Source organism: Haliotis rufescens, unplaced genomic scaffold (assembly GCF_023055435.1).
Source record: "Haliotis rufescens isolate VD_foot unplaced genomic scaffold, xgHalRufe1.0.p SCAF_10, whole genome shotgun sequence".
Classification (NCBI taxonomy): domain Eukaryota; kingdom Metazoa; phylum Mollusca; class Gastropoda; order Lepetellida; family Haliotidae; genus Haliotis; species Haliotis rufescens.
In genome coordinates, this window is record NW_025963780.1 from 28280584 (window position 1) to 28307951 (window position 27368).

The 27368-nt window shown below is 46.4% G+C and overlaps 2 protein-coding genes across 2 annotated transcripts; both read left to right on the forward strand.

Moving 5' to 3' along the window:
• Positions 1-12224: 12224 nt before the first annotated feature.
• LOC125374642 (acanthoscurrin-2-like) lies at positions 12225-15179 on the forward strand (the record flags this gene model as incomplete). The annotated part of the gene is made up of 2 exons (XM_048385762.1): positions 12225-12356; positions 15123-15179. Coding segments are annotated over 2 exons (189 nt in total), but the record flags the coding sequence as incomplete, so codon positions are not given.
• Positions 15180-15382: 203 nt separating this feature from the next.
• Positions 15383-26077, forward strand: LOC125374643 (extensin-1-like). The gene is made up of 3 exons (XM_048385767.1): positions 15383-15429; positions 24149-24322; positions 25474-26077. Exons 1-3 carry the CDS (start codon positions 15383-15385, stop codon positions 26075-26077), a joined length of 825 nt encoding a protein of 274 aa, XP_048241724.1.
• Positions 26078-27368: the final 1291 nt, after the last annotated feature.

Here is a 27368-nt window from a genome sequence, read left to right on the forward strand (position 1 = left end):
AGCCGGCGTCGTATAGCAGAAGTCATGTTTATTGGCACTCCCTGTACCAGGCAAATGAAACGAGAACAAAGGAGTTCCGCTCATCAATTTCGTCACCGTATTTATCCATCAAAGTTAATGACTGTTTAAATATACACATTCACATTAATGTTCTGTCCCGGTTTAGAAGTTCCGAGAAGTTAATGTTTAATTTATGCATTTTAAGTTAAAATGTACATATTCAAAATAACCCATCAATGTTCCATAAAAGAATCTCTCGAATAATGAGTTCGGCTTTGTTTAATGTTCAATCCAGGTGAAGAAGATCCGTCACATGGTCTGAATTGTCAATGTCAGACAGATGATGGTTGACAAGGTCGTCCTTCAATGATCTGCCAGGTGAAGATTCCGGGGTAGAATAGGTCTTCAGCAACCCATGCTTGCCGTAAAAGGTGACTATGCTTGTCGTAAAAGGCAACTAACGGGATCGGGTGGTCAGGCTCGCTGACTTGGTTGAGGCATGTCATCGATCCCAATTGCGTGGATCGATGCTCATGATGTCAATCACTGGGTTGTCTGGTCCAGACTCGATTATTTACAGACCGCCGTCATATAGCTAGAATATTGCTGAGTGCGGCGTTAAACAACAAACCAACCAACCTTCAATGATCTGAGACGTGCTTCGATCTGGTGGTAACATCGCTTACGGGGAAGTGCAGAGCGGTTGCCTTTCAATCTCAGGATGCTGACATCGGTGTTGGACTGCTCTCTCTGAAATGGCTGAACTACGTCGTAGACGTAAGGGGGGCTCTTCCTGGCTAGCTGGTGGCGCCACCCTTCAAAATTGTTGTTAGTCCGATGGCCACAGTTGCCAAAGTGGTTCCAGATGTCAGGACTGACCTGCCGTCCTTCAACCCAAATTGTTGTCACGTAGTCCCTGAAGGCGGTCCTGCAGGGCTGTCGGCAATCGTCTCCAGTGGGCCGGTGCGTCAACCTTATAGAGGAGGTATTGGTGACCCAGTCGTCTTCGGCGCCGCGATTCGCTGTGCAGAGTTGCGTCCCATGGGCACGCCAGAAACCTATGGTTGTGGGTTCGAATCCCGGTTCACCCCGATTATGTTTCTAGGCTTGTCAGCACCATAAACGTGCTCGTGGGTTTCACCGAAGTGGTAAACGTGTAAGATCTGCATCACTTGAGGCTTTCCTCCCACATTAAGCTGACTAGCCGTGATATGACTGGAATACTGTTGAAAGCGGCGTTAAACCCAACTCAATCACTCACTTCAACCTTATAGAGTCTGTCTGTTGAAAAACGTGCAGTACACCCGACGACAGCACACCTCCAATACTTTGTTTCATTATGTACGCTTTTACGACGAAATCTATACCCGCCACAGTACAGTTGCTGTCCGCCTCTCACACTCACTATCAAAGTCACTCTCATTTGCGCACTTGCCATTTTGGTGGTATTATTACTTTCTTACTGTTGGGGAATCTAACGTGCGCTTTCCGACTGTAAGCGCACACGGATAATATTGTGGACTTATATAGCATGCATTTTACTCAGTGTCATATCAATGTTATTTCAACAATGAAAGCTAATCGGTATGTTTGACCTTCTATAACAAGCGCTTTGTCTGTAATCACATCCGAATCGTGAGTAGACTCTCTCCTGATGTTCTGGTTCCTTTTTTGACATTCTTCTTTAATGCTATATTTGATTCTGCATATTTTCCCTCATCTTGGGCTGTTGGCCACATTGTTCCTATATATAAGAAAGGCGATGCCAATTCTCCCACTAATTATAGGGGTATCACTATCTTAAGTGTATTCAGTAAACTTTATATTTCTATTTTAAACAGAAGACTTCAGTTTTGGTCGGAATCCTATGATAGACTAGTAGAGTCTCAGGCTGGTTTTAGGAGTGGATATTCCACAACTGATAATATTTTTGTTTTATATTCAGTAATAGAGAAATATTTGGCTAAGAAACGAGGTGTGATTTATGCCTTGTTTGTTGATTTTGCCAAAGCCTTTGATTCCATAGATAGATCCAAATTGCGTATGGTACTATACAAAAATGGTATTTCTCCGAAAATGTTCTGTTGTATACAGTCAATTTATAAACAAGTTTTGGCATTGGTCAAATACAATAACTCATTTTCTGATATGTTTAGCTGCAGTAAGGGAGTTCGTCAAGGATGTGTCCTTAGTCCCATTTTGTTTGCCTTGTTCATAAATGATCTTGCCATAGATATTGAATCCAGTTGCGCACATGGTATCCAATTTCATCCAGATGTAGTTCAATTGTTTTTATTACTTTTCGCAGATGATGTCATTCTCATAGCAGATACTGTTTATGGTCTCCAGAAAAGAATCAATGTGTTAGAATGTTATTGTAAAGATTATTCATTAACAGTCAATATTGATAAAACTAAAGTAGTAGTTTTTAAAAATGGGAGTGTTCTTTCAAAATATGAAAAATGGGTTTACGATGGAAAATTGTTGGAATGTGTAACTACATATAAATACCTTGGTGTATTATTTTTTCGAAATCTATCTTGGAGTGCACATATATCTAATGTTGTTAATCAAGCTAAAAAGGTTTTGTTTAAGCTTTTGAAGTCCCTACAGCTAATTAAACCTACTCCTATGAATATTTTCTTTAAAATTTTTGATGCTAAAGTTGTGCCAGTACTTCTTTACGGTGCAGAAGTTTGGGGTTTATCTTTATCGTTTTGCGAGGAGATTGAAGTTGTTCATACACTTGCTTGTAAACGTATTTTAGGAGTTAAGTCAGCAACTTCCAATCATGTTGTGCGTGGAGAGTGTGGGAGATACCCTTTGTATATCTATGCTTTCAAAAGATGCTTGAATTATTGGTGTAAGATTTTAAAGATGCCCGATTCGCGTTATCCACGAAAAAGTTACAATATGCTTGTGCAGCAGGCCATAGCAGGTAAGACTAATTGGGCCTCTAGAGTTAAATTACTTTTGTACGCCTATGGCTTTGGCTACGTATGGGAAAATCAGCATCTTGTTATTTCTATTTCATTTATTGATGAGTTCATACAAAGATTAAAATGCTCTTATGAACAAGATTGGCATTTTGCTTTGACCAATAGCCCCAAGTATTCATCATATCTTTGTTATAAATTTAGGTTTAGCAGGGAATTTTATTTATCGGCAATTACAATCAATAAGTTTCGCGTTGCACTGGCACGTTTTAGAGCTAGCTCCCACTCGCTCCACATAGAAACCGGGAGATATTTTGGTATCCCAAGACAGCGAAGGTTATGTATGGTTTGTAAAACAGGCTATGTTGAGTCTGAATACCATTTTGTATTGGTTTGTGAAAAATATTATGCTCTCCGAGTGACATATATTCCTCAAAAATATTATGTAAATCCATCAATAGAACAATTTTACATACTTATGTCGTCTCTGCATCAGTCAACAATTAGAAGTCTGGCTTGTTATATTTACCACGCTTTTAAGTTAAGGAATTCATTTTTGCAGAAGTAATATTCTTTATCTATGAATGCCTTGCTGTTGTGTATTTAGGTGTACACAGTTGTATTTTTATACATGTCTGGTGAACCGAATTGTACTATGGGCCGCTGGCCCACTCATGTACTGAATAAACAGATTAGATTAGAGTAGACTCATTGCAACTGTAAACACAGTCAATAACTCTTTGATAGTTTTGATCTTCTTAAGCTTTATCTGTTAACACATCCGCATCATAAGTAGATTCCACTAGCTGCAAATGTAAACACACTCACTGAATAACTCGTTTATATCATATTTCTACTAATGTATTTGGTATTTACTTACTCTCTACTATATCCCTAGTGTATTAAACAATGCTACTAAGTTAAATTTCCCCAGAGAGGGTACGTCAGACCACGTCATTCGAAGTAAAAAAAAATCCACCACAATTTTAATCGTAGAATATATGTTCGTTTTATCTGGCTAAATTTGTCAAAAATCGCCAACAGCTGAAGGGATGATGTAAATCCGGCTGGGGTCCATGCAGGTAGCAAAAGTAATGTAAGTCCCCATGGACCCCAGCATGGTGATCTACCTTCAGATGCTGGCGATCTATAGCCCTTTTTTATATTGTACTGTTTCATTTAGTGATATCTTTTTATGGTTGTATGCTAGTTTTAAATATTAATCTGTGATATTCTAGTTATTTTACGGTCCATCTATGGCTGGTTTTATTTAGTTTAAATATATGTATAAATAATGTATAACATCTCGTCACGATATGGCTGAAATACTGCCGATGTGACGTAGAGCACTCACTCACTCACTCACTCACTCACTCACTAAACTCACTCATTCTATAATTATACTTTTATTCATATATAATATTTATATTTAATTAATATGCTAAGGCTCTTTTACCCCCTTAAGTTATCGTTATTCAACATTATTCATATTTTCCAAAACACACCTACCCCGTCTACAAAATACAATAACTGTGAAGTGGACGTTAAACGTTTAATCTCAATCAGTCAGGTATGCCTCGTTTCAGTCAGGTATGTCTCGTTTATATCATTAAATGGTACGCATTCACGGGTAATCCGTCGATTAACCAACAGCAGAATCTATCGATTAATGACTTCGTCACTCCCGGGACTATCTGAAATTTAGTCAATCTAGTAGTAAATCTAACTTGAAACCTGTAATGGCTAGAGTCCCACAGAGATCAGTTTTGGGGCCATTGCTATTTCTTGTATACATTAATGATAACGTTGATGGCATTGATAGACTCGGTATATTGCGGATGACACCTCGGTATATGTAATTGTAGAAGATCCATAAATTACTGCGTTTACTATTAATACCGATTTAGAGAAAATTACCAATTGGGCAGATGAATGGCATGTAAACTTTAATCCAGTGAAAACAGAAACTATTCATTTCTCACGTAAACTCTGCCAAAGTGCAAAACCTAGTCTTAAAATGAAAGGAATTGATATCAAAGAAGTATAAAATCATAAACATTTGGGATTAAAATTTCAGTCAGATTGTTTATGGTTGGTTGGTTGGTTGTTTAACGCCGTACTCAGCAATATTCCAGCTATATGACGGCGGTCTGTAAATAATCGAGTCTGGACCAGACAATCCAGTGATTAATATAATGAGCATCGATCCACGCAATTGGGATCGATGACATGCATCAACCAAGTCAGCGAGCCTGACCACCCGATCCCGTTCGTCGCCTTTTACGACAAGCATAGTCGCCTTTTACGGCAAGCATGGGTTGCTGAAGACCTATTCTACCCCGGATCTTCACGGGTATCAGATATTCTCATATTGACGACATAGTTAAATAAGTAAGCCCTATTATTAATTGCCTTTGAAGTCTAAAATACTGCCTTACACGGTAATCGTTAGAAGTTATGTACAAGTCTTTCACATTGCCCATATTTGATTATTGCACCTATATTTGGGAGAACCAAATTGTACCAAAGAACTAGAATCAGTTCTAGAAAGTTTACAGTTAGATGCATTAAGGACTATTTGTGGAGCTACAAAAAGTACAAGTCATGATAAACTTTATAGATAAACTCACTTTCAGTCATTAGCCAAAAGAAGATTACATTCAAAAGTAACACTATTTGATAAGATGGTAAATCGGTTAACACCTGATTATCTTTCTATCCTTATTCCACAAAACGCCTCTGCTGTTACTGATTACCTATTAGGAATCAATCCAATATACAGACTATAAGATGTAGAACAGGATGCTATGCCAAGTCATTCCCACCAGATACCTTCAATCATTGGAATACGTAACCTGATACAATGACTAAAGTAGAAACGATTGGATTATTTAACTTGGACAATGTTACAAATATACATTTGGACTTAAACCATGACACCAGAGTCTGTCAGATAATATATAACCAACATGTATCAATGTTACTTGATAAATAAAATTTTGCTTCTATTACTTTGAACTGGGGCGGTATTAACATATGTCAGATGACTTGTTTACCAATCCTGATTCATTTATTGAACAAAAATATGTTTAAATCAAATATAATTCAGATTGGGCGTTCCCGGCACATAATTGATTAGTGAGTGAGTGAGTATGGTTTTACGCCGCTTTTAGCAATATTCCAGCAATATCACGGCGGGGGACACCAGAAAAGAGCTTCACAAATTGTACCCATGTCGGGAATCGAACCCGGGTCTTCGGCGTGACGAGCGAACGCTTTAACCGCTAGGCTACCCGACCGCCCTAACACCAATGGGACTATGAAAGATCGATGCGCCGTCTGTCGGAGTACGGAACCACTAGAAAACGCACATTTAATCTCTCTATATATAGCATTTTGGGATTCAGATAACAAAGGATAATGAAAAGCTTTGAATATAAGCATTTTTTATGAGAAGTTGCTTGTTACATTGACGCCAAAAAATGTCGCCATTTGTGTTTTTGTATCCAAGTTGCAACTCCTTTCATTTCACTGAGATCAGTCATATTACGATATGACACGTTAAGATGTTTTGTTTGTTTGTTTGTTGTTTTACGCCGCACTCAACAATATTCCGATGTTAAATTTGTTTACCTATACTACTGCGAGAAAGCGATAGAGCGAGAAAGCGAGAAAGCGAGAATTCGATGTCCCACCTCGGCCACCATACTGAGCAACCCTGCCCCCAGTTTTCGCTGACCACTACATGATCGCTACCTTCAGCCAAGACTAATACATCAGGGGTATCAGAACAAAATCATAAGGAAATAATAAATAAAACGTTTTTTTCTCCACTCGCTAGTACATACTAAATATACCGGAGACCGCCTCCGTAGTCCGTGCATCCACGCCGCTATATATGTGCAAATATCCAGAGTCAGAATGTCAGGTCTACATCCCCCATTGTGACACTTACTCCCACCTGGAGTAATCAGGTTAATTTAACTGTGTTTACCGATGTGCCAGTAATGGCTTGGGTCCGGTTATACATTAGCCTCAGAATGAAAACATTCGACGCGTTGTGCCTTGGCTGTGTGCACTCAGGTGGTGGCGAAGCTAAGGTAATGTAAAGTGTCAATGTCGTATTGTACAGTATCCATAACCCATATCATTTGACCTATACATATTGCGTCTTCCTGCACTGGGAGCTGAAGGTGGGTGGGGTTGGGTGGTTGGAACTATGAGGTGGTGTAAGTTGTCTCACTGTACCGGGAACGGGGTGGGGTATGTTAGTTTGGCTATAAGTGGGGTACGGGTGGGTGGGTGCCTGCACTAGGGACGGGGTTCGGTGGAGGTGGATTAAGAGGTGGTGGTGTAGGAGGTGGTGGAGAAGGAGGTGGGGGAGTAGAAGGTGATGGAGTAGGAGGTGGTGGAGTAGAAGGTGGTGGTGTAGGAGGTGGTGGTGTAGAAGGTGGTGGAGTAGAAGGCGGTGGAGTAGGAGGTGGTGGAGTAGAAGGTGGTGGAGTAGGAGGTGGTGGAGTAGAAGGTGGTGGAGTGGGAGGTGGTGGAGTATGAGGTGGTGGAGTAGAAGGTGGTGGAGTAGAAGGTGGTGGAGTAGGAGGTGGTGGAGTAGGAGGTGGTGGTGTAGGAGGTGGTGGTGTAGGAGGTGGTGGAGTAGGAGGTGGTGGTGTAGGAGGTGGTGGAGTAGGAGGTGGTGGAGTAGAAGGTGGTGGAGTAGAAGGTGGTGGTGTAGGAGGTGGTGGTGTAGAAGGTGGTGGAGTAGAAGGCGGTGGAGTAGGAGGTGGTGGAGTAGGAGGTGGTGGAGTAGGAGGTGGTGGAGTAGAAGGTGGTGGAGTGGGAGGTGGTGGAGTATGAGGTGGTGGAGTAGAAGGTGGTGGAGTAGAAGGTGGTGGAGTAGAAGGTGGTGGAGTAGGAGGTGGTGGAGTAGAAGGTGGTGGTGTAGGAGGTGGTGGAGTAGGAGGTGGTGGAGTAGAAGGTGGTGGAGTAGGAGATGGTGGAGTAGGAGGTGGTCGTGTAGGAGGTGGTGGAGTAGAAGGTGGTGGAGTAGGAGGTGGTGGTGTAGGAGGTGGTGGAGTAGGAGGTGGTGGTGTAGGAGGTGGTGGTGTAGGAGGTGGTGGTGTAGGAGGTGGTGGTGTAGGAGGTGGTGGTGTAGGAGGTGGTGGAGTAGAAGGTGGTGGAGTGGGAGGTGGTGGAGTAGGAGGTGGTGGTGTAGGAGGTGGTGGTGTAGGAGGTGGTGGTGTAGGAGGTGGTGGAGTAGGAGGTGGTGGTGTAGGAGGTGGTGGAGTAGGAGGTGGTGGAGTAGAAGGTGGTGGAGTGGGAGGTGGTGGTGTAGGAGGTGGTGGTGTAGGAGGTGGTGGTGTAGGAGGTGGTGGAGTAGGAGGTGGTGGAGTAGGAGGTGGTGTGGAGTAGAAGGTGGTCGAGTAGAAGGAGGTGGAGTAGAAGGTGGTGGAGGAGGTGGTGGAGTAAGAGGTAGTGTGGAGTAGAAGGTGATGGAGGAGGTGGTGGAGTATGAGGTGTTGGAGGTGGACTTGGTGGAGTAGGAGGTGGTGGAGTAGGAGATGGTGGAGAAGGTGTTGGATTAGAAGGTGGTGGAGTAGAAGGTGGTGGAGTAGGAGTTGGTGGTGTAGAAGGTGGTGGAGTAGGAGATGATGGAGGAGGTGGTGGAGTAGAAGGTGGTGGAGTAGGAGTTGGTGGTGTAGAAGGTGGTGGAGTAGGAGATGGTGGAGGAGGTGGTGGAGTAGAAGGTGGTGGAGTAGGAGGTGGTGGAGTAGGAGGTGGTGGAGTAAGAGGTGGTGGAGTAGGAGGTGTTGGAATAGGAGGTGTTGGAGTAGAAGGTGTTGGAGTAGAAGGTAGTGGTGGAGGTGGTGGTGGAGGAGGTGGTGGAGTAGAAGGTGGTGGAGTAGGAGGTGGTGGAGTAAGAGGTGGTGGAGTAGAAGGTGGTGGAGTAGGAGGTGGTGGAGTAGAATGTGGTGGAGTAGAAGGTGGTGGTGTAGGAGGTGGTGGAGTAGAAGGTGGTGGAGTAGGAGGTGATGGAGTGGGAGGTGGTGTGGAGTAGAAGGTGGTCGAGTAGAAGGAGGTGGAGTAGAAGGTGGTGGAGTAAGAGGTAGTGTGGAGTAGAAGGTGATGGAGGAGGTGGTGGAGTATGAGGTGTTGGAGGTGGACTTGGTGGAGTAGGAGGTGGTGGAGTAGGAGATGGTGAAGAAGGTGTTGGATTAGAAGGTGGTGGAGTAGAAGGTGGTGGAGTAGAAAGTGGTGGAGTAGGAGTTGGTGGTGTAGAAGGTGGTGGAGTAGGAGATGATGGAGGAGTTGGTGGTGTAGAAGGTGGTGGAGTAGGAGATGGTGGAGGAGGTGGTGGAGTAGAAGGTGGTGGAGTAGGAGGTGGTGGAGTAGGAGGTGGTGGAGTAGAAGGTGGTGGATTGGGAGGTGGTGGAGTAGAAGGTGGTGGAGGAGGTGGTGTGGAGTAGAAGGTGTTGGAGGAGGTGGTGGAGTATGAGGTGTTGGAGGAGGACTTGGTGGAGTAGGAGATGGTGGAGGAGGTGGTGGAGTAGAAGGTGGTGGAGTAGAAGGTGGTGGAGTAGGAGTTGGTGGTGTAGAAGGTGGTGGAGGAGGTGGTGTGGAGTAGAAGGTGTTGGAGGAGGTGGTGGAGTATGAGGTGTTGGTGGAGGACTTGGTGGAGTAGGAGATGGTGGAGGAGGTGGTGGAGTAGGAGGTGGTGAAGTAGAAGGTGGTGGAGCAGGAGGTGGTGGAGTAGAAGGTGGTGGAGTAGGAGGTGGTGGAGTAGGAGGTGGTGGAGTAGAAGGTGGTGGAGTAGAAGTTGGTAGAGTAGGAGGTGGTGGAGTAAGAGGTGGTGGAGTAGGAGGTGTTGGAACAGGAGGTGTTGGAGTAGAAGGTGTTGGAGTAGAAGGTAGTGGTGGAGGTGGTGGTGGAGGAGGTGGTGGAGTAGAAGGTGGTGGAGTAGGAGGTGGTGGAGTAGGGGGTGTTGGAGTAGAAGGTGGTGGTGTAGGAGGTGGTGGTGTAGGAGGTGGTGGTGTAGGAGGTGGTGGAGTAGAAGGTGGTGGAGTAGGAGGTGGTGGAGTAGGAGTTGGTGGTGTAGGAGGTGGTGGTGTAGGAGGTGGTGGTGTAGGAGGTGGTGGAGTAGGAGGTGGTGGTGTAGGAGGTGGTGGAGTAGGAGGTGGTGGAGTAGAAGGTGGTGGAGTGGGAGGTGGTGGTGTAGGAGGTGGTGGTGTAGGAGGTGGTGGTGTAGGAGGTGGTAGAGTAGGAGGTGGTGGAGTAGGAGGTGGTGTGGAGTAGAAGGTGGTCGAGTAGAAGGAGGTGGAGTAGAAGGTGGTGGAGGAGGTGGTGGAGTAAGAGGTAGTGTGGAGTAGAAGGTGATGGAGGAGGTGGTGGAGTATGAGGTGTTGGAGGTGGACTTGGTGGAGTAGGAGGTGGTGGAGTAGGAGATGGTGGAGAAGGTGTTGGATTAGAAGGTGGTGGAGTAGAAGGTGGTGGAGTAGGAGTTGGTGGTGTAGAAGGTGGTGGAGTAGGAGATGATGGAGGAGGTGGTGGAGTAGAAGGTGGTGGAGTAGGAGTTGGTGGTGTAGAAGGTGGTGGAGTAGGAGATGGTGGAGGAGGTGGTGGAGTAGAAGGTGGTGGAGTAGGAGGTGGTGGAGTAGGAGGTGGTGGAGTAAGAGGTGGTGGAGTAGGAGGTGTTGGAATAGGAGGTGTTGGAGTAGAAGGTGTTGGAGTAGAAGGTAGTGGTGGAGGTGGTGGTGGAGGAGGTGGTGGAGTAGAAGGTGGTGGAGTAGGAGGTGGTGGAGTAAGAGGTGGTGGAGTAGAAGGTGGTGGAGTAGGAGGTGGTGGAGTAGAATGTGGTGGAGTAGAAGGTGGTGGTGTAGGAGGTGGTGGAGTAGAAGGTGGTGGAGTAGGAGGTGATGGAGTGGGAGGTGGTGTGGAGTAGAAGGTGGTCGAGTAGAAGGAGGTGGAGTAGAAGGTGGTGGAGTAAGAGGTAGTGTGGAGTAGAAGGTGATGGAGGAGGTGGTGGAGTATGAGGTGTTGGAGGTGGACTTGGTGGAATAGGAGGTGGTGGAGTAGGAGATGGTGAAGAAGGTGTTGGATTAGAAGGTGGTGGAGTAGAAGGTGGTGGAGTAGAAGGTGGTGGAGTAGGAGTTGGTGGTGTAGAAGGTGGTGGAGTAGGAGATGATGGAGGAGTTGGTGGTGTAGAAGGTGGTGGAGTAGGAGATGGTGGAGGAGGTGGTGGAGTAGAAGGTGGTGGAGTAGGAGGTGGTGGAGTAGGAGGTGGTGGAGTAGAAGGTGGTGGATTGGGAGTTGGTGGAGTAGAAGGTGGTGGAGGAGGTGGTGTGGAGTAGAAGGTGTTGGAGGAGGTGGTGGAGTATGAGGTGTTGGAGGAGGACTTGGTGGAGTAGGAGATGGTGGAGGAGGTGGTGGAGTAGAAGGTGGTGGAGTAGAAGGTGGTGGAGTAGGAGTTGGTGGTGTAGAAGGTGGTGGAGGAGGTGGTGTGGAGTAGAAGGTGTTGGAGGAGGTGGTGGAGTATGAGGTGTTGGTGGAGGACTTGGTGGAGTAGGAGATGGTGGAGGAGGTGGTGGAGTAGGAGGTGGTGAAGTAGAAGGTGGTGGAGCAGGAGGTGGTGGAGTAGAAGGTGGTGGAGTAGGAGGTGGTGGAGTAGGAGGTGGTGGAGTAGAAGGTGGTGGAGTAGAAGTTGGTAGAGTAGGAGGTGGTGGAGTAAGAGGTGGTGGAGTAGGAGGTGTTGGAATAGGAGGTGTTGGAGTAGAAGGTGTTGGAGTAGAAGGTCGTGGTGGAGGTGGTGGTGGAGGAGGTGGTGGAGTAGAAGGTGGTGGTGTAGGAGGTGGTGGAGTAGGGGGTGTTGGAGTAGAAGGTGGTGGTGTAGGAGGTGGTGGAGTAGAAGGTGGTGGAGTAGAAGGTGGTGGTGTAGGAGGTGGTGTAAGAGGTGGTGGAGTAGAAGTTGGTGGAGTGGGAGGTGGTGGAGTGGGAGGTGGTGGAGTAGAAGGTGGTGGAGTGGGAGGTGGTGGAGTAGGAGGTGGTGGAGTAGAAGGTGGTGGAGTAGAAGGTGGTGGAGTAGAAGGTGGTGGAGTAGAAGGTGGTGGAGTGGGAGGTGGTGGAGTAGAAGGTAGTGGTGGAGGTGGTGGAGTAGGAGGTGGTGGTGTAGGAGGTGGTGGAGTAGAAGGTGGTGGAGTAGAAGGTGGTGGTGTAGGAGGTGGTGGAGTAGAAGGTGGTGGTGTAGGAGGTGGTGGAGTAGGAGGTGGTGGAGTAGGAGGTGGTGGTGTAGGAGGTGGTGGAGTAGGAGGTGGTGGTGTAGGAGGTGGTGGAGTAGGAGGTGGTGGAGTAGGAGGTGGTGGTGTAGGAGGTGGTGGAGTAGGAGGTGGTGGTGTAGGAGGTGGTGGAGTAGGAGGTGGTGGTGTAGGAGGTGGTGGAGTAGGAGGTGGTGGAGTAGGAGGTGGTGGAGTAGGAGATGGTGGAGTAGGAGGTGGTGGTGTAGGAGGTGGTGGAGTAGAAGGTGGTGGAGTAGGAGGTGGTGTGGAGTAGAAGGTGGTCGAGTAGAAGGAGGTGGAGTAGAAGGTGGTGGAGGAGTTGGTGGAGTAAGAGGTACATGTAGTGTGGAGTAGAAGGTGATGGAGGAGGTGGTGGAGTATGAGGTGTTGGAGGTGGACTTGGTGGAGTAGGAGGTGGTGGAGTAGGAGATGGTGGAGAAGGTGTTGGGTTAGAAGGTGGTGGAGTAGAAGGTGGTGGAGTAGGAGTTGGTGGTGTAGAAGGTGGTGGAGTAGGAGATGGTGGAGGAGGTGGTGGAGTAGAAGGTGGTGGAGTAGGAGTTGGTGGTGTAGAAGGTGGTCGAGTAGGAGATGGTGGAGGAGGTGGTGGAGTAGAAGGTGGTGGAGTAGGAGGTGGTGGAGTAGGAGGTGGTGGAGTAGAAGGTGGTGGAGTGGGAGGTGGTGGAGTAGAAGGTAGTGGAGGAGGTGGTGTGGAGTAGAAGGTGTTGGAGGAGGTGGTGGAGAATGAGGTGTTGGAGGAGGACTTGGTGGAGTAGGAGATGGTGGAGGAGGTGGTGGAGTAGAAGGTGGTGGAGTAGAAGGTGGTGGTGTAGGAGGTGGTGGAGTAGAAGGTGGTGGTGTAGGAGGTGGTGGTGTAGGAGGTGGTGGAGTAGGAGGTGGTGGAGTAGGAGGTGGTGTGGAGTAGAAGGTGGTCGAGTAGAAGGAGGTGGAGTAGAAGGTGGTGGAGGAGGTGGTGGAGTAAGAGGTAGTGTGGAGTAGAAGGTGATGGAGGAGGTGGTGGAGTATGAGGTGTTGGAGGTGGACTTGGTGGAGTAGGAGGTGGTGGAGTAGGAGATGGTGGAGAAGGTGTTGGGTTAGAAGGTGGTGGAGTAGAAGGTGGTGGAGTAGGAGTTGGTGGTGTAGAAGGTGGTGGAGTAGGAGATGGTGGAGGAGGTGGTGGTGTAGAAGGTGGTGGAGTAGGAGATGGTGGAGGAGGTGGTGGAGTAGAAGGTGGTGGAGTAGGAGATGGTGGAGGAGGTGGTGGAGTAGAAGGTGGTGGAGTAGGAGGTGGTGGAGTAGAAGGTGGTGGAGTGGGAGGTGGTGGAGTAGAAGGTAGTGGAGGAGGTGGTTCTGGAGTAGAAGGTGTTGGAGGAGGTGGTGGAGTATGAGGTGGTGGAGGAGGACTTGGTGGAGTAGGAGATGGTGGAGGAGGTGGTGGAGTAGAAGGTGGTGGAGTAGAAGGTGGTGGAGTAGGAGTTGGTGGTGTAGAAGGTGGTGGAGTAGGAGATGGTGAAGGAGGTGGTGGAGTAGAAGGTGGTGGAGCAGGTTGTGGAGTAGGAGCTGGTGGAGTAGGACGTGGTGGAGTAGAAGGTGGTGGAGGAGGTGGTGGAGTAGGAGGTGGTGGAGTAAGAGGTTGTGGAGTAGGAGGTTGTGGAGAAGAAGATGGTGGTGGAGGAGGTGGTGGAGTAGGAGGTGGTGGAGTAGGAGGTGGTGGAGAAGAAGATGGTGGAGTGGGTGGTGGAGTAGGAGGTGGTGGAGTAGGAGGTGGTGGAGTAGAAGGTGGTGGAGGAGGAGGTTGTGGAGTAGGAGGTGTTCGAGATGGTGATGGAGGAGGTGGTGGAGTAGAAGGTTGTGGAGGAGGTGGTGGAGTAGAAGGTGGTTGAGTAGGAAGTGGTGGAGTAGGAGGTGGTGGAGTAGAAGGTGGTGGAGTAGAAGGTGGTGGAGTAGAAGGTGGTGGAGTAGAAGGTGGTGGAGTGGGAGGTGGTGGAGTGGGAGGTGGTGGAGTAGAAGGTGGTGGAGTGGGAGGTGGTGGAGTAGGAGGTGGTGGAGTAGAAGGTGGTGGAGTAGAAGGTGGTGGAGTAGAAGGTGGTGGAGTAGAAGGTGGTGGAGTGGGAGGTGGTGGAGTAGAAGGTAGTGGTGGAGGTGGTGGAGTAGCAGGTGGTGGTGTAGGAGGTGGTGGAGTAGAAGGTGGTGGAGTAGAAGGTGGTGGTGTAGGAGGTGGTGGAGTAGAAGGTGGTGGTGTAGGAGGTGGTGGAGTAGGAGGTGGTGGAGTAGAAGGTGGTGGAGTAGAAGGTGGTGGAGTAGAAGGTGGTGGAGTAGAAGGTGGTGGAGTGGGAGGTGGTGGAGTAGAAGGTAGTGGTGGAGGTGGTGGAGTAGGAGGTGGTGGTGTAGGAGGTGGTGGAGTAGAAGGTGGTGGAGTAGAAGGTGGTGGTGTAGGAGGTGGTGGAGTAGAAGGTGGTGGTGTAGGAGGTGGTGGAGTAGGAGGTGGTGGAGTAGGAGGTGGTGGTGTAGAAGGTGGTGGAGTAGGAGGTGGTGTGGAGTAGAAGGTGGTCGAGTAGAAGGTGGTGGAGTAGAAGGTGGTGGTGTAGGAGGTGGTGGAGTAGAAGGTGGTGGAGTAGAAGGTGGTGGAGTAGAAGGTGGTGGAGTAGAAGGTGGTGGAGTGGGAGGTGGTGGAGTAGAAGGTAGTGGTGGAGGTGGTGGAGTAGGAGGTGGTGGTGTAGGAGGTGGTGGAGTAGAAGGTGGTGGAGTAGAAGGTGGTGGTGTAGGAGGTGGTGGAGTAGAAGGTGGTGGTGTAGGAGGTGGTGGAGTAGGAGGTGGTGGAGTAGGAGGTGGTGGTGTAGGAGGTGGTGGAGTAGGAGGTGGTGGTGTAGGAGGTGGTGGAGTAGGAGGTGGTGGAGTAGGAGGTGGTGGTGTAGGAGGTGGTGGAGTAGGAGGTGGTGGTGTAGGAGGTGGTGGAGTAGGAGGTGGTGGTGTAGGAGGTGGTGGAGTAGGAGGTGGTGGAGTAGGAGGTGGTGGAGTAGGAGATGGTGGAGTAGGAGGTGGTGGTGTAGGAGGTGGTGGAGTAGAAGGTGGTGGAGTAGGAGGTGGTGTGGAGTAGAAGGTGGTCGAGTAGAAGGAGGTGGAGTAGAAGGTGGTGGAGGTGTTGGTGGAGTAAGAGGTACATGTAGTGTGGAGTAGAAGGTGATGGAGGAGGTGGTGGAGTATGAGGTGTTGGAGGTGGACTTGGTGGAGTAGGAGGTGGTGGAGTAGGAGATGGTGGAGAAGGTGTTGGGTTAGAAGGTGGTGGAGTAGAAGGTGGTGGAGTAGGAGTTGGTGGTGTAGAAGGTGGTGGAGTAGGAGATGGTGGAGGAGGTGGTGGAGTAGAAGGTGGTGGAGTAGGAGTTGGTGGTGTAGAAGGTGGTCGAGTAGGAGATGGTGGAGGAGGTGGTGGAGTAGAAGGTGGTGGAGTAGGAGGTGGTGGAGTAGGAGGTGGTGGAGTAGAAGGTGGTGGAGTGGGAGGTGGTGGAGTAGAAGGTAGTGGAGGAGGTGGTGTGGAGTAGAAGGTGTTGGAGGAGGTGGTGGAGAATGAGGTGTTGGAGGAGGACTTGGTGGAGTAGGAGATGGTGGAGGAGGTGGTGGAGTAGAAGGTGGTGGAGTAGAAGGTGGTGGTGTAGGAGGTGGTGGAGTAGAAGGTGGTGGTGTAGGAGGTGGTGGTGTAGGAGGTGGTGGAGTAGGAGGTGGTGGAGTAGGAGGTGGTGTGGAGTAGAAGGTGGTCGAGTAGAAGGAGGTGGAGTAGAAGGTGGTGGAGGAGGTGGTGGAGTAAGAGGTAGTGTGGAGTAGAAGGTGATGGAGGAGGTGGTGGAGTATGAGGTGTTGGAGGTGGACTTGGTGGAGTAGGAGGTGGTGGAGTAGGAGATGGTGGAGAAGGTGTTGGGTTAGAAGGTGGTGGAGTAGAAGGTGGTGGAGTAGGAGTTGGTGGTGTAGAAGGTGGTGGAGTAGGAGATGGTGGAGGAGGTGGTGGTGTAGAAGGTGGTGGAGTAGGAGATGGTGGAGGAGGTGGTGGAGTAGAAGGTGGTGGAGTAGGAGATGGTGGAGGAGGTGGTGGAGTAGAAGGTGGTGGAGTAGGAGGTGGTGGAGTAGAAGGTGGTGGAGTGGGAGGTGGTGGAGTAGAAGGTAGTGGAGGAGGTGGTGTGGAGTAGAAGGTGTTGGAGGAGGTGGTGGAGTATGAGGTGTTGGAGGAGGACTTGGTGGAGTAGGAGATGGTGGAGGAGGTGGTGGAGTAGAAGGTGGTGGAGTAGAAGGTGGTGGAGTAGGAGTTGGTGGTGTAGAAGGTGGTGGAGTAGGAGATGGTGAAGGAGGTGGTGGAGTAGAAGGTGGTGGAGCAGGTTGTGGAGTAGGAGCTGGTGGAGTAGGACGTGGTGGAGTAGAAGGTGGTGGAGGAGGTGGTGGAGTAGGAGGTGGTGGAGTAAGAGGTGGTGGAGTAGGAGGTTGTGGAGAAGAAGATGGTGGTGGAGGAGGTGGTGGAGTAGGAGGTGGTGGAGTAGGAGGTGGTGGAGAAGAAGATGGTGGAGTGGGTGGTGGAGTAGGAGGTGGTGGAGTAGGAGGTGGTGGAGTAGAAGGTGGTGGAGGAGGAGGTTGTGGAGTAGGAGGTGTTCGAGATGGTGATGGAGGAGGTGGTGGAGTAGAAGGTTGTGGAGGAGTTGGTGGAGTAGGAGGTCGTTGAGTTAGAGGGGAGGTGACATGGGATTTAACATCGCGTCCAAAACTATTGCATCTATATGGCAATGTACATGCACGTGTGTGTGTTTGGCTGCTTGTACTGGATCGGACTGATGCCGATTGATAGTGCTAGCCAACTGAGATACCATGCCGCAGTTAATAATGAATACCCCACTCAGATACAGTATACTGACTCCGAGCCGACCCTGGAGATATAGTCATTGTTCAAATCGTTATCTCCAATCACCCGTCTGGCGTGAGTTAATTGTATGACCCTATATATCATTGTCTTAAAATGAGATCCAAACATCTCAATAAATTAACAATATTAAAGGCGATCAGTACTCCCAGACCGGGTTGATCCGGCAGTGTGTCATAAAAGAAGTCAGCAGGTGAACTGATGGTCGAGTATAACTGTGGATGGGATTTGTCCAGTATTTAATAAATAAAGACGTCAAGAATGAAATACAAGTATGTGACTCATGGAATAACAGCAGCAGGCTAATAGAGTGATTCGTTACATGCTGACACACGTTGGTCATTAGTGGTGGTGTGGGTTATGATGCACCGGTCAGATATCAGGTTATCGCGGCGGGGTTTATGTGCACTGAAGCTGGATGTGTGGGCTACAAGACAAGCTTGCTTCCTGGGAGGTTCTTTTGTCCCTGCTCACACGGCATGCAAAGAAACATAGCGTGTCTCTTAAGGCAAGTGAATGAGTAAGTGTTGCTTAACGCCGCATCAGCAGTCTTGAGGGGTCCATCGGCAAGCGATAATGTTCAAACATTGCATCTGTTCTTCCCGCATTATGATTATTGTGTTTGTTTGTTTGTTTGTTTGTTTGTTTGTTTAACGTCGAAATCGGCAACATTCCAGCTATATGACGGCGGCCTGTAAAAACATATAATCTGGACCAGACAATCCAGTGATTGATATTATGAGCCCCGACCGACGACATTGCCACAGAGTTGGTTGGTTGCTTTGTTGTTTAACGCCGCACTCAGCAATATTCCAGCTATATGACGGCGGTCTGCAAATAAACGAGTCTGGACCACACAACCCTAGTGATTGACATCATGAACATCGATCCACGCAGTTGGGATCGATGACATGCATACACCAAGTCAGCGAGCCTGACCACCCGATCCCGTTAGTCGCCTTTTACGACAAGCATAGTCGCCTTTTGCGCATGCATGGGTTGCTGAAGACCTAGTCTACCCCGGAATCTTCACGGGTCGCCACAGAGACTGGCCAACCGAAACCTTTTACACGGATTTGACGACAAGCATGCAGATGACCAGTCCTCTCACGGGATCATGTTGAAACGACTCGTTCTCGGTTAGGTTTATATAAATGTTGATGTCACCAATATAACAGATTATATGATCATGTAAATCATCCAGGCTTAATATAACTGGGGAAACATATGATTTGATACCATGAACATTGGATCTCTACAGTGGCTTCAAAAAAAATATGTATCTTCTTAAAAATCGCCATTAAGTGAAGAAATTGGATTAACAGGTAAATCAAATATTTACAATAAAAGATTTCCAGTCTCCGTCATGTCTACTCTGTCCTCGATTATATGCAGACTGCCGTGGGATAGCTCGAACACCGTATCAGTCGTCATAATAAACAAACAACAGTGTCGATATTTGTAAAATCTACATTCTCATTGGTCTGCCAACGGCTTGACTACAAAAGAAATAATTTCTTAGAAAGTACCGATATACGAACGATTTCAATCCCAACTTTCGCTCAAAAAGCAATATGAAATAGCGCGTAGGTCTTGTTAACTTACAACGTCGCACCGACGCACCGTTTTCAAGTTTGATACTTCATGCAATAGGTTTCAAATCAAACTTATTGATAACGAATACCCCTTCGAAACCTTTGAAATGAAAACTTAAAGATGTTTATATCCCAATTAACCCCAATTAAGAAGTCAAATTAAGACGGCACGAATGTGAACTTCGAACCAACAATTGGCGGTTCGATTCTGACCATGAAACTGGACAGGACACTAGTTGATTACAGTTCTAATAAATACACTCTCAAAACTATTGCAGTATCACAAAATAAATACATAATTTTTTTGTAAGCTCTTGTGTGTGTTGTGTGGGCGGTGTTTTTTGTGGGTGTTTTTCATATTTCGTTTTCTTCTCTAATTTCATATTGTCATGAACTACCTTACACCTGTTCACGATTTTGGTATTTTGTGGACTTGCTGAACAAAAGAATCGACATACATACATGTATTGAAAAACAAAGTATCATATTTCATGAAATAAAAATAATTGCTTTCATTGTTTTAATCTGTCTATTAGACCCCCAGGGAAACAATAAAACGTCTTTAGTGGTCAGCTTTCAAGGCATAACTTGAGACAAAATCACTGTACGTGACTTGCATGAAAGAAACCTTATTCAGTTAAAGGTTGCAAGCACTGGCAGCCATTTTCTTTCAAACGTTCCACTCCGTTCTTTCTGACAACAAACCTCTCGACAACACAAGTTTGGAGACGATGTCGTGTGGAGGACATTTCCAGCTTTAGCTCACCAATGACACTAATTAGGTCCGATACAATTAAACTATTTTAAATATTCCAGCTATATGACGGCGGTCTGTAAATAATCGAGTCTGGACCAGACAATCCAGTGACTGACATCATGAGCATCGATCCTCGCAGTTGGGATCGATGACATGTATCAACCAAGTAAGCGAGCCTAACCACCCGATCCCGTTAGTCGCCTCTTACGACAAGCATAGTCGCCTTTTACGGCATGTTCAGCAACCCATGATTGCCGTAAAAGGCGACTATGCTTGTCGTAAGAGGCGACTATGCTTGCCGAGACTGGGTATTGACTAATTTCGGAACTGTTAACTGGCATTTGGTTTTCTGAAAATGGAGTTGTTATCTGACAATCTTGATTTTATCGTTCTGAGTCCGTCTGTAAATAAGGTTATTCTTATGCCAGGAGATGGAATAAGATATGAATTCTTATTCGTAAAGGTCGTCACGAAGAGCATTAAAACGCAGTTCTATGCTGTATGACTCACTGTGTAGGCCTCAGTGTACTGAATGTTAATAAGAGATGTTCTGAAAGATCCAACACAGTGTCTGTTAACTTGAGGATGAATAGAATGAGGTACATTATGGGTACTTTTATGACTCCATCATAGCCCAGTTTAGAAAGGCTATATGATACGTACAAATGAAAGGCTGAATGGACCCCTCCCAACCTTGAATTTGAAACCATATTTTATGATTATTTTAATATGAAGCAGAAACGTGAGATGATGGTCATATGATACATCTAGGAACTTGGCCTCCTTCACAAACGTAATTGGAGTGCCAGCTTGATATTTTTTTCACTATATGGTTAATATTGGCTGTTCAAAAGCAATTAGGTTTTCATTTTGAAAATGTTCAAGTCGTTAGGTATTCACCAGTCATTGATGTACTGATACGTCTCTTCAACTGTCTCAATAGTGTCTATAATTTTAACTCGTCAGATTACATTATAATAATCCATAAACAATGACCCACCAACAGCGTCATTTAAAACTGTTGATAGACTATCCATTTAAATACTAAATAAAGTTAATGACGATATGCTACCTTTTGGGACATCTCTATCTTGATATTAATATCCGACATATTGGGACCCATACACAATCATGATTATAAGGAAGAGTCAATTGTACGATTCCAACTATACCAAATGTACGTGTTTATGAATCACTTTAAAATAATGATGATACCAGGTGTTGGCGGAAAGGTCAGCGTGTCCTGCTTAACCGGTGGCGGCTGTCACAAATACATGCATAGGCAAGTCACAGATTGTCATAGGCAAGTCACAGAACATTTCTTAGTTCCATATTTACCGGTTATTGACCATTCTACCCATGGTCTTACAAAACACAGGTAGTTACTGATAGTGAGCTATAATAAAAACGATCAGTATGATCATGGTCAGATTATGTATCAGAAGAACCATAACATTACGCCGTTGTCAACGTATTGTCAAATGTATTTGATAGTGTTCCTAAACATGAAACAGAGTGTTAAAGTACTAGCAAATGAACATTATCTGGTTTCTGTAGCTTGTAGTATGCAACTTATGCATAGGGAGATTTCGTTGTAATGCCCTCAACATTATCAGAACTATAGTGTTCTCTTGTTGTCCTTGAAATTTTGTGAACTATTAATACACAATTATAAGGTATATTCAGCTACAGATTACCTACTTTCATTGCTATATCAGATGTATTTGTTATAATGTTACTGACCTTTAGATGGTGAACACTCAATTTGGAACCTTTTCCTTTATGTGTTGCACAATAATCCAATCTTAAATCCCAGACCCGTGAAGATCCAGGGTAGAATAGACGACTATGCTTGTCGTAAGAGGCGACTAACGGGATAGGGTGGTCAGACTCGCTGACTTGGTTGATGCATGCCATCGTATCCCAAATGCGTGGATCGATGCTCATGATGTCAGTCATTGGATTGTCTGGTTCAGACTCGATTATTTACAGACCGCCGTCATATAGCTGGAATATTGCTGAGTGCGGCGTGAAACAACAAACAAACAAACAAACCACTTGCGTGGGTCGATGCTCATGATATTAATCACTGGATTGTTTTGTCCAGACTCGAATATTTGCATACGAGGGCAGGCGAATATGCAAAATATATGTACATTTGCCGGTTATTGAGAGTGAGGTGGACTTTTAGTAATATCCTTGCTCTATTACTGCGAGGAACAAGTTGGAATCCAACCTTGGTCATCGACGAGACAAAAGACGCACTACCTATTTGCCTACCCCACTGCTTCCTGTTACAAACGTGGACGGAAGTGTACGCGGGTAGCCCAGTCGTCTAAGGCGCTGAAACTCGCCAGAAACCTAACATTGTGGGTTCGATTCCCGATTCGCCCGATTATGCTTCTAGGTTTGTCAGCATCATACCCGTGCTCGTGGGTTTCACCAAAGTGGTAAACGTCTGAGACCTGCATCACATCGGGATTTCCTCCTACATTAAGCTGACACGCCGTGATATGACAGGAATACTGTTAAAAGCGGCGTCAAACCAAAATCACTCACTCACTTTTTACAAGCTCAAGCATGTCAAGACCGATTATAAATAAATCAAATTATCCGTGTCTTTACATTTTTCGCGAACAACTGGTCTTCACTGATTTATACACCTTTCGCTGCTAGTTTGCCTTTTACACCTATTATATATATATGGTCTATGGTGGCAGAGACAACACCAAGACGGCAATGAGCTCACATCCATCAAGAGGGATTGAACGGCCGCTTCCCTTCACTTATTGCTTATAACGATCGAAAGGGTACATGTTAGTGAGCACGTGACAGAACGCACAACCTGACTGAGTGGCCGGTGCGGGGGCACGCGCTGTCACTTACACAAGTGCAGGAAGTCGGACGGCTGTCCTTTATCGTCGATGTAGTTGTTGGTGCTGCGGTGGCCTCAGCAATCGGCACGAATAGCCGTGAAATGAAAATGAAAGTCCGACAACTGGTAGTCTTAATCACGTACAATTAACACTTGTCAGAAGGGTACACAAAGTACGTGATCTAGACTACCAGTTGTGGGACTTTCATTTTTGTGGAAGTCTCGGTGTGTGGTGGCGATTAGGTGCCTCAGTCTGGCAGTGTGGGTTCGAATCCCGGTAGGGACTCGAGAATCTGCACTTTACTTAGAATGTGTTATCCCAAATATAACATTTGTTACATTTGACCACTTTCTACATGGCATATTGTGTTCATATAAATAGATAGTCCTGCGGATTCAGAGTCCTGTCCGGAGGGGGCTTATGGCTAAGGGGATACGCCTATGTTCGCTGAATATATACTACTCAAAGAAAGAACACCCGATCCTTTGCCATCACAGATTAACTATAGTAATAGGAAAGAATCAGGTGTTCCTTAACCTCTTTTGAGTGGTATACACTCTTCAAAAAAAGAAACGCACGGGTAGTATGTAGTTCATTGAGCCTGACTAAAATCGTTCCGGCAAATAAATTGGATATATGTTATTGGAAAATGTTGGTGGTCTGATATTCGACAAACGGTGCGTCGAAACGATGCCATTGTCCATTTGCAATGTCTTAAACGGTATTGTTTTCACACTTGTTCAAAAATGTCATGGAGGAAAACAGTAAAGCAACATGCACGTGCAAGTATATGGCATTCGTAACTCGTGGTAATGGCTATTTTTATAAGTAAGTATCAGCCAATAATTTGTCATTCAATTCTCAACATATTTCAAGTACGAAAATGCCGAGACTCAGTGCTGCCGATCGGAACTTCGCCATAGGACGTATCCAAAGAGGGGAATCGCAGTCTTCTGTTGCACGCTACTTTAATGTCCACCTCAGCACCATTTGCCGCCTTTGTGACCGATACACAGTTCAATTCCACTGCAGACCGTCCGAGATCGCTACATTCGACTGTTCCACCTAAGTCATCGCAATGTCACAGCTACGGAGACTGCAGGACGCATCCCTGGTTTGAGGAGGATATCGGACCAGACTGTCAGGAACCATCTTCGCGAGGCTGGAATCCGACCCAGAAGAGAGGTTATCGACTTTGTTTTGCAACTGATCCATCAACAGCGACGCTTGCGTTGGTGCCATACCTTACAACCTTGGAATTTGAGAAACTGGAGACGAGTGTGGTTTAGCGATGAATCAAGATTTTATCCTGTTTGGAATCCGGATCAGGATGAATTTCCAGTATGTCATTGGCTCCCAGTACCCACAGCTTGTCTGAAGATAAGGTAGTTACATCTGACTGACTGTCATCAGCATCATTGCTCATACTATCTACCACTTATTTCACTTGTTCAGACTAACAGACCGTCGTTGACGTTTCATCGTACCATGACGGCGTGGGACGTGTTTCATTATTTCACCAGCTCACTATTCCAGTAGCTCACTATTCCAGTAGCTCACTATTCCAGCAGCTCATTATTCCGGCGGCTCATTATTCCGGCAGCTCTTTATTCCAGCAGCTCATTATTCCAGCAGCTCATTATTCCAGAAGCTTACTGAGCCAGCAGCTCATTATTCCGGCAGCTCATTATTCCAGCAGCTCAGTATTCCGGCAGCTCATTATTCCAGAAGCTTACTATGACAGCAGCTCATTATTCAGGCAGCTCATTATTCCAGCAGCTCCTTATTCCAGCATCTCATTATTCCAGAAGCTCCTTATTCCAGCAGCTCCTTAATCCAGCATCTCATTATTCCGGCAGCTCATTATACCAGCAGCTCCTCATCCAGCATCTCATTATTCCAGCAGCTCATTATTCCAGCAGCTCATTATTCCAGCATCTCATTATTCCGGCAGCTCATTATTCCAGCAGCTCCTTATTCCAGCATCTCATTATTCCGGCAGCTCATTATTCCAGCAGCTCCTTATTCCAGCATCTCATTATTCCGGCAGCTCATTATTCCAGCAGCTCCTCATCCAGCATCTCATTATTCCAGCAGCTCATTATTCCAGAAGCTTACTGAGCCAGCAGCTCATTATTCCGGCAGCTCATCATTCCAGCAGCTCCTTATTCCAGAAGATTACTATTCCAGAAGCTCCTTATTCCAGCAGCTCATTATTCCAGCAGCTCCTTATTCCAGAAGCTTACTATGCCAGCAGCTCCTTATTCCAGCAGCTCCTTATTCCAGAAGCTTACTATGACAGCAGCTCATTATTCCGGCAGCTCATTATTCCAGAAGCTCATTATTCCAGAAGCTTACTATTCCAGCAGCTCCTTATTCCAGCAGCTCCTTATTCCAGAAGCTTACTATGACAGCAGCTCATTATTCCGGCAGCTCATTATTCCAGCAGCTCCTTATTCCAGCCTCTCATTATTCCGGCAGCTCATTATTCCAGCAGCTCCTTATTCCAGCATCTCATTATTCCGGCAGCTCATTATTCCAGCAGCTCCTCATCCAGCATCTCATTATGCCAGCAGCTCATTATTCCAGAAGCTTACTATGCCAGCAGCTCATTATTCCGGCAGCTCATCATTCCAGCAGCTCCTTATTCCAGAAGATTACTATTCCAGAAGCTCCTTATTCCAACAGCTCATTATTCCAGCAGCTCATTATTCCAGAAGCTTACTATGCCAGCAGCTCCTTATTCCAGCAGCTCCTTATTCAAGAAGCTTACTATGACAGCAGCTCATTATTCCGGCAGCTCATTATTCCAGCAGCTCATTATTCCAGAAGATTACTATTCCAGCAGCTCCTTATTCCAGCATATCCTTATTCCAGCAGCTCCTTATTCCAGAAGCTTACTATGACAGCAGCTCATTATTCCGGCAGCTCATTATTCCAGTAGCTCATTATTCCAGCATCTACTTATTCCAGAAGCTTACTATTCCAGAAGCTTACTATGCCAGCAGCTGATTATTCCGGCAGCTCATTATTCCAGCATCTCATTATTCCAGCAGCTCCTTATTCCAGAACCTTACTATGCCAGCAGCTCATTATTCCGGCAGCTCATTATTCCAGCATCTCATTATTCCGGCAGCTCCTTATTCCAGAAGCTTACTATTCCAGCAGCTCCTTATTCCAGAAGCTTACTATTCCAGAAGCTCATTATTCCGGCAGCTCATTATTCCAGCAGCTCATTATTCCAGCAGCTCATTATTCCAGCAGCTCCTTAATCCAGCAGCTCATTATTCCGGCAGCTCATTATTCCAGCAGCTCCTTATTCCAGCATCTCATTATTCCGGCAGCTCATTGTTCCAGCAGCTCCTTATTCCAGTATCTCATTATTCCGGCAGCTCATTATTCCAGCAGCTCCTCATCCAGCATCTCATTATTCCAGCAGCTCATTATTCCAGAAGCTTACTATGCCAGCAGCTCATTATTCCGGCAGCTCATCATTCCAGCAGCTCCTTATTCCAGAAGATTACTATTCCAGAAGCTCCTTATTCCAGCAGCTCATTATTCCAGCAGCTCATTATTCCAGAAGCTTACTATGCCAGCAGCTCATTATTCCAGAAGCTTACTATGACAGCAGCTCATTATTCCAGCAGCTCATTATTCCAGCAGCTCATTATTCCAGAAGCTTACTATTCCAGCAGCTCCTTATTCCAGCATATCCTTATTCCAGCAGCTCATTATTCCAGAAGCTTACTATGACAGCAGCTCATTATTCCGGCAGCTCATTATTCCAGCAGCTCCTTATTCCAGCCTCTCATTATTCCGGCAGCTCATTATTCCAGCAGCTCCTCATCCAGCATCTCATTATTCCAGCATCTCATTATTCCGGCAGCTCATTATTCCAGCAGCTCCTTATTCCAGCATCTCATTATTCCGGCAGCTCATTATTCCAGCAGCTCCTCATCCAGCATCTCATTATTCCAGCATCTCATTATTCCGGCAGCTCATTATTCCAGCAGCTCCTCATCCAGCATCTCATTATTCCTGCAGCTCATTATTCCAGAAGCTTACTATGCCAGCAGCTCATTATTCCGGCAGCTCATCATTCCAGCGGCTCCTTATTCCAGAAGATTACTATTCCAGAAGCTCCTTATTCCAGCAGCTCATTATTCCAGAAGCTTACTATGCCAGCAGCTCCTTATTCCAGCAGATCCTTATTCCAGAAGCTTACTATGACAGCAGCTCATTATTCCGGCAGCTCATTATTCCAGCAGCTCATTATTCCAGAAGCTTACAATTCCAGCAGCTCCTTATTCCAGCATATCCTTATTCCAGCAGCTCATTATTCCAGAAGCTTACTATGACAGCAGCTCATTATTCCGGCAGCTCATTATTCCAGCAGCTCATTATTCCAGCATCTACTTATTCCAGAAGCTTACTATTCCAGAAGCTTACTATGCCAGCAGCTCATTATTCCGGCAGCTCATTATTCCAGCATCTCATTATTCCAGCAGCTCATTATTCCAGAACCTTACTATGCCAGCAGCTCCTTATTCCGGCAGCTCATTATTCCAGCATCTCATTATTCCAGCAGCTCCTTATTCCAGAAGCTTACTATTCCAGCAGCTCCTTATTCCAGAAGCTTACTATTCCAGAAGCTCATTATTCCGGCAGCTCATTATTCCAGCAGCTCATTATTCCAGAAGCTTACTATTCCAGAAGCTCATTATTCCGGCAGCTCATTATTCCAGCACTTCCCTATTCCAGCTGCTCATTATTCCTGAAGCTTACTTATTTTTCCTGTAAAGGTACATTTTAAGGGTAATCACAATGTCAGTTAGGACAGGCTAGATTAGGTCAGTTCGCGTTATTTTGATATATGCTCTTTTATAGTCCTTTGACTCGTATTTATTCCATGAAGCCAGAAAAGCAGTTTTTCTCGCATTTCCGACAGTACTTATTTAAGTTTGAACACAAAAGGACAAAATTCCCTGAAGCGCTGTAAAATAACGTCCTTCTCTCCACCCTGTCAGTGTCAGTGTTGAGTACC